The sequence below is a fragment of the Corvus brachyrhynchos genome, unplaced genomic scaffold (genome assembly GCF_000691975.1).
Source record: "Corvus brachyrhynchos isolate BGI_N302 unplaced genomic scaffold, ASM69197v1 scaffold305, whole genome shotgun sequence".
In the NCBI taxonomy this organism is placed as follows: Eukaryota; Metazoa; Chordata; class Aves; order Passeriformes; family Corvidae; genus Corvus; species Corvus brachyrhynchos.
This window is the reverse complement of record NW_008239284.1, coordinates 2,779,307-2,788,290: the sequence shown is the minus strand read 5'-3', so window position 1 is coordinate 2,788,290 and position 8,984 is coordinate 2,779,307. Positions and strand designations below refer to the sequence as shown.

General features: G+C 52.4%; 1 protein-coding gene across 1 annotated transcript in view; it reads left to right on the top strand.

Annotated features, from left to right (window-relative positions):
- Window positions 1-3,895: 3,895 nt before the first annotated feature.
- The window catches only part of ASTN2 (astrotactin 2), a 276,878-nt gene continuing 271,789 nt past the window's right edge, over window positions 3,896-8,984 (top strand). Inside the window, exons 1-2 of the mRNA XM_017740292.1 lie at window positions 3,896-3,917; window positions 8,251-8,438. Of these exons, the coding sequence (XP_017595781.1) occupies window positions 8,253-8,438 (186 nt within the window). The 5' untranslated portion in view covers window positions 3,896-3,917; window positions 8,251-8,252. The remainder of the gene's footprint in view (window positions 3,918-8,250; window positions 8,439-8,984) is intronic.

Here is an 8,984-nt window from a genome sequence, read left to right as displayed (position 1 = left end):
GTCCTGGGAAAAGGCATCCCCACGCCAGCCTTACCAGTGCCCGGGAAAAGGAAGCAGGAGCAATGCAGGCAGGTGGGGGCTGACTGGGCTCCTTCCCTCTCATTCTCTGGGATCTGGGTTATAATGGCAGAAGCCATCTGGCCCTGTTTCCATATGCCAGCATTTCCTGTGCACTTGGGACCATGTGCTGCTGCTGCAGGTGATGCATGATGCCCTTCCTTGTGCCCCATCCCTGTGCCCTTCCTGTGCCCTCCTTGTACCTTCCTTGTGCCCACCCTGTGCTCTCCTTGTGCCTTCCTTGTGCCCTCCCTGTGCTCTCCTTGTGCCTTCCTTGTGCCCTCCTTCTGCCCACCCTGTGCCCTCCCTGTGCCTTCCCTGTACCTCTTCCTTGTGTGCCTTCCCTGTGCCCTCCCTGTGCCTTCCCTGTACCTCTTCCTTGTGTCCCTTCCCTGTGCCGTCCCTGTGCCTTGCCCAGCCACCTCCCTGGTGGTCCCTTGGCTGCAGTTAAAATTCAAGTGAGTGGTTATCAGAGGCAGCAGCTCTTCCCTGGTTGTGTCATTGGACACTTCAGATCCATTCAGGCTCCAAGCAAAGCTCCAGTGTAGCCATAGAGGGACTGTGAGATGGCTGAGCTCTGCCTGGCCTTGAGGGTTAAATAGGGGTTTTTCCTTACCCAGGTGCCTAGTGAAGGCTTTCAAAGGCCATTCCTCTGCATGTGTGGTGGGAATAGACCTTCTAAAGCTTGCAGTGGTCCTGCAGGAGCCAAGCTATGTTTTCAGACAGGCTGGAGTCCCACACAGGGCTGGGGCAGTGATGGAGAGATGTCCCATGTGGCAGCAGGGGCAGGCTGGCACCTGGAGTGGGGCAGGCCAGGTCCATGCAGGGCTCGGGCTGGGCGGCTTTGCCTGCCCCGATGCAGCAGATCTGCTCATTCCCTGCCCATCACTGGGTTTTCTGAGCCAGGACATCCCCACGGTCTGCATGCAAACCTGGCTCACTTCATCCACCCTGAACACAGAGCCAGGCCAGTGCTGTGTGCCTGTTACTGCAGAAAAGCTTCAGAATCAAAGGCACGGATTTCTTTAACAGAGATTGAGAGTTGGACCATCAAAAATGATGCTTGTGCCTTTCAGGTAGATTTTTTTCTCCCCATTTATCAGGTCAGTCTGTTGTTGGATTTGAGGATCTGGAGTAACTGGGAACAAGAGGACTGTCCCAGCTTTCCCCATGCACTGCCACAACAGCAGCTTTCATGGACCAGCAGCTCTTTCTCCTGTGACATCTCCCTCTTCCTTGTGCCTTCAAGTGCTGTTTCAAAAGTAAATCCTGCACTTCTCTTGGGTGAGCCAAGAGGCTCCAGAGAAGTAGTAAAGCTTGAGCTTGTTACTAAAACCCTAAAGCACCTCCAAAGAAAACTCCTGTGCCTTAACAGAGGGGTGGGGACTGGGGAAGGAGAGAGGGAAGGAGAGCAAAATCCGTGCATCAAGGCGCCTCCTTCACACCCATCCCTCTGGCACCTGCAGGATGCAGGAAAGAGGGGCTCTGATGCTTGAAGTCACATTTCTTCACCTTATTTTTCCTCATGGCAGCATCAGGACAACACCACGGAGGGGCTGTGGCTGAGCACCCCTGGAGCTGCTCCAAGCCTGGGTGTCTCCTCTATCCGAGAAAGCCTCACCCAGGAGCGCTCTCCCCCTGCTCTCCCATACCCCACGTGCCAGCAATTCCTGCAGGATCGGCAGAACCTGCAGGAGCATTGTCTGCCTGCGCCTTTGGCTCCCACCGCTGGCCAGGGGAGCCTCTGCCGACAGGTAAAGATGGGATTGGATGGAAGGGAATTGAAAGTCAAAGGGCCCTGTAATAATTTCAGAGTGCCTGAGGCGCCACACGGAAGCCCTGGCATCATAAATAAGGGTAATGTGCTGGAGCCTGAACTGCAATCAAAGCAGCTGCAGGAGCGCAGAGTGTGCTGAGCTTCTCTGGGCTTTGTGGAGTCAGACTGAGATCTGTGGGCAGCACAGGCAAATCAATATCTGCTCCCTGATGTGTTCAGGGAGCCTAAAGCCTGGGATTAGGGAGGCCGAAGGGATGTGGGGATGGTGCAGAGGGCTCCAGAGCCAAGACCAAGAGAGCTGTGTTGGAGCAGCCCAACCCTCCGGTTGCCTGAAGTGTTTCCAGGGTCTGAGGCCTGGAAGGGGCTGACTCTGTCCTCCCTGCTCACCCTGGCTCATCTCTTGGACCACCTCTGGATGATGCAGTCTACAAGCTCTCCATCCGAACTGAGGAGGTTTTCTTGTTTTTTGTGTTCCTATTGGGCTTGGGATCTGCCCCCACCTTCAGTCACACTGCTCTGGTTGTCAGGAACCCTTTGGTGGCAGCTCAGCTCCTCCCACATCCTTGTGTCTTTGAGGTGACTGGTCCCAGGAGCAACGCCTGAGCCCGGCTGCTTGTTCTTCTCCTTCCAGCAGAGCCTGAAAACAGCCAAACCCACTTGACTGCAAACCCCATTTTGCCTCTCCAAGGTCAGTTGTGTGATGCTGCTGGCAGTGAGATGCAGAGAGTGCTCCAGCCTGCACCCGGTGCCGATGGGACCCCTTGGACCACCCCGAGACCAGGCTGTCTCCAGCCCTCCTCCACCCAGCACCATGCCTGGACAGGCACCATGTCTTGGATTTGGCACTGCTGGGTTAACAGCTGGACTCAGTGATTTCAGAGAGATTTTCTAACTCAAACCATTCCACGATTCTGTGTCCCTGCAGACCCGCACAGTGCCAGAGCCACCCATGAAATGCCCTGCAGGTGCAGCACTGTGTTCTCACAGACAGTGGCTTTGAAAGGAGATGATCAGAGCAAGCTTGTCATCTTTTTTTCCCCCCCCTTTCTTAAATTTCTGAGCTTCTCTATTACTTTTTATGATCTGCAGCTGCATTTGTGTGCTGCCCCAGGGAGTACTGTGAGGGAAGAGCAGGGGAGGAGGTGTGTAAGGGAAGGAAAATGTTAAAAAAGAGCGGAGGGGAAGGGAAGAAAAAACCCTGAGTTAATGATCTGGATAAAAAAACTCCACCACATTGCCACCAAAAGACCCAAACTCTTGGAACTCTTAGGGCCTGTTTGACTGCAGAATAGCCCCCCGGGGAGCATGGGGGAAGCCCCATTTCTAGAGTCATTTTGGAACTAGTCTGCACAGAGCGTGATAATCTATTCCGCAGGGAGCAATCCTGCGCTGGCAAGGGCACTGGGGAGAGCTCTCTGTTTATGACTTTCTGCATAAATTTCCTTTATTAGCATAAGTGGTAGCTAGCACCGAAGGATCTCTGAACTAGCACTTTATTGGAGGTTGTTGCCTCTGGAGAATGTTAACTCAGGAGAGCCCCTGGAAGCACAGCAATGGAATGGGGTGGCAGGATGAGGGGTGTGGAAGAAGGGGCCACACGCTGCAATTGTGTCTCTGTAAAAGGAAATACAGTCACTAACCAGATCGCCGGCTTTTCCTCTGCCAGATTGAGTTGCTGAACTGTGCAGGTGAGCTGAGGAAGCCTGGCTGCAGGGTGCAGGTCCTGCTGGGATGAAGCAGGTGGGGAGGAAAAAGGCCGGAGGAGCCTGGATCTGTGCACTGGAAATTACTCACTGGCTCCTCAGCCATCACCCCAAGCACTCGGTGCTGACAGGAAAGGTGCCCAGCAGGTCTGAGCAGCGCTGGGGAGCCGGGAGGAGGCACAAGGAGGGTTTGGTTATCCGGGGGCGGGGAACCTTGTGGGGATGAACTGCTCTAAGCAAAAGGGCTTATTTTAATAATGACCTTCAAGAATGAAATAAAAATACAATAATCATGGTAGATTAGCAAGAACAAGCCAATTAAACACAACACAGGCTTTGTACAATGCCATGACAGATAAGGCAGGGCTGCAACTTCCCGGGTGAGTGGTGAATGTTGAGGCATTGCATGAGGTTGGGGTGGGGGCTCGGGAGAGCTGGTGAATATTTCAAGCCTGGCAGGCTGCCTTGGAGAAGGCAGAGGTGAAAAGGCTATCCCTGCCTTCAGTGAGACCGAGGGGGAGCGGGGAGAGAAGGGAGGAGGTGGGTAGGGTGGCCAGGAGCCTGAAGGCACGGAGTAACAACCCTCCAACTTTAATATCTGCTGTTTCATTTTGTATTCATCATGTCAGCATAATCTGCTTTTATGGGAATCGTCTTGGTTCCCAACCAAATGCATTTAGTCCCCCTTGCTTTTAAGTTTGATTGTAATACAAGTTGAAGACTTCAATGAAATGTTTATATGGAAGGTTGTAGGAACAGCAAAGGGAAAAAGGGGATTAGAGAGTTGGTGGAAGGGATCAGCTGTGGTCACTGCTGTCCCCTGCCTTATCCTGGATGGGTGACCTGCTGATGGACACGAGCTCAGGTCAGTGGCTGAGCCGTGGGAAGGGTTTTGTGTGGATGGCTTGTTTGATTTCCAAGGAAAATGTTGGACTGTAGAAGTTGTACAAGGCACAGAGCTTGAGGAAGAGCAGAAAAGGCAAAAATGCTGTGTGTGCCTTTTTCTTACCTTCAGACCATCCTCAGGTGATAGCAAAGGCCGGTGGGTGCTGCCCCTGGGCTCGGCTGAGCTGTGTGGTGGGAGATGAAGGGCAGGTGTGAAGGTTTGGGGAGGCTGAAAGGGGAGATAGACCCGCTGGTGTGGGGGAGATCAGATTCCTCAGATCCTCTGCTTTGGGATGGAGGTGGTCCTTGCTTGGGGTCTTTGAACAGGGAGAAGGGGAGAAGCCTGGCTGCCTGACGTGGGGAATCCGGATCCTCCTTGTTTCTTCGTTGTCTCCTCTCTGCTGAGCACAGTGAGCAGGTAGGAAGATGGCATGGCAGATGTTTGATGATCTGTTTGGCTGTTTTACTTGGTGTTTTACTCACAAAGGGGTGTTTGAACCCCATCTGATAGCTCCCCATCTGCTGGGTACTGAGATTTTTAACAGCTACAGAGCACAAGTGCTTTTCCATTGCTGTGCATTTAAAACCTTAACCGTATCTCATTCTGTTTGGGTGCAGGAGTGCCCTTAATTTGTTCCAAAAGCATTTGAAAGCTCTGATAACAGGCAATCTTGCTGCGGACGATTACATTCTGTCTGATGGACAGGCTCTCACTGCTGTAACTACAGCAGATCGTGGAGTGACAGTGTGTGTCCAGTGAAACACAGGCAGCGTGATATTCGTGTCAAGTACGTGAGGCCAAAAAACTTCCCTGTGTTTGAGGATTGAGGGATTCTGCAGCTACAGGGCTTGAAAAAGCTTTTTAAGAATTATTTTTATTGTGAGTAGTGAATCTGCTTGGAGGCTCGTGGTGTCCTGGGGGTGCTGGGGTAGTAACCAGGTGCCCTGAAATGAAAGCTCAAGCGCACGAGTGTTTATAGGTATGTGGGAATGGGTACCCAGGTTTGGCAAGTCTGTGTTTGTCACAAACTGCCTGGCTGCTGGGTTTGCTTAAAATTGTGAAATGAATGTTAAATTGAAGTTTCTACTTTTGGAAGAGACCTTTTGAAAATGAAACAGGCTTATCTTCAGTCTAGGCTAAAATCCAAAAAATTGCCTATATTTCAGAACTCCTGAGAAATGTTCTCTGTGATCTTTTAAACATCCCATGGAAAAATGTGTGTGTAAGGGGAAAAACTTGGAGAACGGTTGACCCGGGAGGTTTTTTCCCTGCTTCTCTAATGGGAGGTGGCCTTTGCAAGTGGAGCAGTGGGGTCCTGTGGCATCCCCATCGTCTGAGCTGTGGGCTGGGTGATAGAACCTCCTTCCTGAGCTCCTTAGGAAAGGTCTGCTGCAGGATACGTGTGTGATGAGTGTGTAATTCTGTAAACCATCCCCTCCTGTGGGTGACTGTCCCTCTGGACAGAATTAAGATTATGGCTTTGCATAACTGAGTCTCTCCCTTGGTGCTGCTGTGCTCTCCCATGGCCCGTTTGCCTCTGTGGATGATCTTGGATTTCTGCTGCAAAGCTGAGTGAGTGCTTTTGCTCCTAAAAGTAGCATTTGTTTTGATTTTAATTAGACAAGGAGATGCTTTTCAGTACAGACCTTTGAAGTATTGCTGGGAAGATGACTGCAATTAAGCAGCCTTGATATTTCTCTCATTTTGTTCTTATTTTTACTGCTATAAGAAACCTCTTTCTTTAGCCTTATTCAGAGAGGAGAGACACAGGGTTCATTCCATGAGGTTCCCAGCTGCAGGGCTGCCATGATTTACAGGTTCCAGTGCTCAGGCAACACCCTCCTGCTGCTGATTTGCTCCAGCAAAGAGTTCTTCATGTCAAAGGAGAGAAGGGCCATTAGCAGGATGTCAGGGCAGTGACAGGGATGTGACAGGGAGCTCGTGCATCCCCTCCCAAGCACAAGTGTGGGCTCTTGATGGATCCATGTGTGGTCAGGAGCTGTTGGGTTTTTCTCTGTTGAGTGCTCAGGTGTGCACAGGGTTGGGGATAAGGAAGGTGCTGTGCTGGGGGGGCAGAGGCAATGAGCAAGCCCCTCTGGTGAGATTGAGGTGACACTGTGGTGGCTCGGGGTGTCACCAGTGAGGTGCTGAATCAGGGATCTGGCAGTAATGGGGTGGCCTTGTCCCTGACCCCAGCCCTGCAGGACCTGTGGTGTGATGGGGTCTTCTCCATGAGCAGGTTGCTCGGCTCTGTTTCGATCCATGTTGGGAAGCCAGGAGCTTGCTGCTGGAAAATATATTGATTTCAGGGGTGAGAAAACCTGTTCCTGAAGGATTGAGAGGTGTTTTTGTTGGGCTGGGACATGGGTTTGTAGAAGTGGAAGTGCCTGGTCTTGTAGCCTGAGTGGCTGCTCACCACCCGAACGTTTTGTTGAAGCATCGTGTCCTGCAAGGTGTGGGTGGCTCCTGAGGACAGCCTCAGCTGGGCTTGTTCCTTCCTTCCTCTCCACTGGGAGCTGGAACTGGACGTGCTTTTGCCCAGCTGGGCTCAGGATAATGAAATGCAAAATGCCACCAGCATTCCCTGGCTGCTTTGCCTGCAGGGGAACAGGCGCTGTCCCCCCACTGACCCTCTGCAGACAGGGTGGAGGAGAAGGAGGAGAACCTCGTCTCTGTTTCCACTGTGGTGCCAGAAGTACCTGAGCGTGTGCTCTTGACTGTTGTGGGGCACACACAGCTGCAGACAGTGGGGCAGGGGCTGTCAGACCTGGTCTCTCCCCAAATAGGAGGGAATTGAATTTGGGTCTCCCTCAAAGCCGGTGACTGCTGAAGCTGTGGGCCCAGTGACTAAGAAGACCTGTCTTGCTTCCCATTGCTTCTACTGGAAATGGAAAAACAAACACAAAAAAGATGTGTGGAGGGAGAAATATTTTGGCTTATTTTGTACTAGCATTTTTTTTTTCCCGGTTTTGATTCAGCTGCCAAACTGCCAAACCCGTTCTCTGCAGAGGTCTATGTGCAACGTGCTGGGCAGCTGTGGAGCTGTCAGTGCTCCTGGCCCACTCAGGAGCTGCAGCTGAAGCTGGGAGCTGCTGCCTTCACTGGGTCTGCAGGTCAGGGGGAGCCCTTTGGGTTGTCCAAACCCCCAGTTCAATGCAGGTCAGGGAAAGCTGGTGGTGTGGGTATGTGTGCTGGGATGCTGTAATCCCGGCTCCCAGGGCGCCTGTGCTGTAAATCAGGATGGGGTGGGATGTAAAACCAGCAGAAGCTGCAGAAGGTGACTGAGAGATGCAGCCCCAAGGTCAGTAGATATTTGTCAAGCCTGGTGGTCTTCCCTTGCTCCTGGTGCTCACAGTCTGTGCTGAGAGTGTCCCTGTTAAATACAGCTGTGCTGCTGCCCCACAGCTGGAAGAAGGTTTCCATTGCCAATGCCAGCACAGTGTGTACTGGTGTCTGCATCCTGCCTTGTCTGGCACAGTGTCCTCCCTGAGCTATGAAACTCCCTTGGGCTTGGCTGCAGCTCCCTGGGAGCTCCTCCCAGCCTTTTTCCTGGGAGAGCCATGGGAGGTTTAGGGCCTCCTGTGTGATTTACTACTGTTGCCTTCCTGGCCTAGAAATCCCAAGGCACTCTGTAGCCCCTTGCTTTTCATTGGGGAAGACAAACGTTAGTGTTCATGTATCGGGGAAGTAACAGGTAGAGGTTAAAATTAGATAGAAGCAGTTCTGGGGGTAAGACTCCAAAGTCCCAATTTCCTCAATGACTTAGAATAACACCTTTGGGCATCATGGAGAAAACTGACCCTCAGCTGTGCGTTCTGTCCCTGCAGAGATGTCGGGGACCGTGTCGGACATTTCTCAGGTGCACTGGAAGCAGCAGTGGCTGGAGAATGGCACCCTGTACTTCCACGTGTCCATGAGCAGCGCTGAGCAGCTCTCCCGGGCCCCCCCCCCCAGCCTCCAGGAGCCCTCGGAGATCGTGGAGGAGCAGATGCACATTCTTCATATCTCAGTCATGGTGAGTCCCAGCTGCCGGTGGCATCGGAGGGGATGGAGGGACCCCTTTGGAGGAGGGGGCTGGCAGCCAGGGGTGTGGTGGGAGGAGGGGGATGAGGAGCAGGGTGGTGAGTCTGGGTTCCAGATGTTTGTCCCTTCTTGGTTGGGTCTCCAGAAAGGGAGAGATGTGTTTGACTGGGCCAGGAAAAAAATAAAAAAAAAGAATGCTTGTTTTCTCAGAAAATGAAACAAAATAAAGCAACAGAGTGTGGGGAAGAAGCTGGTGGGAGGGTAACAAGGATCCTTGTAGTTCCTCCTGTCTCTGCCAAAAAGTGGTGAGGTGTGAAGGGCTGGGAGCCCATGGCACAAGAGCCCTCTTCTCTCCCTTGGAGAAGAGACTTGAGGGCAAGACGATCTTCCCCAGAGATAAGCAACCTTCCTCTGGGTCATGGTGACAAAGTGAGCCACCCCCAGCACGCCTTGTTTCTGTATGGTAATACCCAGTACCCAGCTGGCCAGTTGGTTTCTACCCCACCCCTTGCCTTTCCCATAAAAAGACACCTGTTTC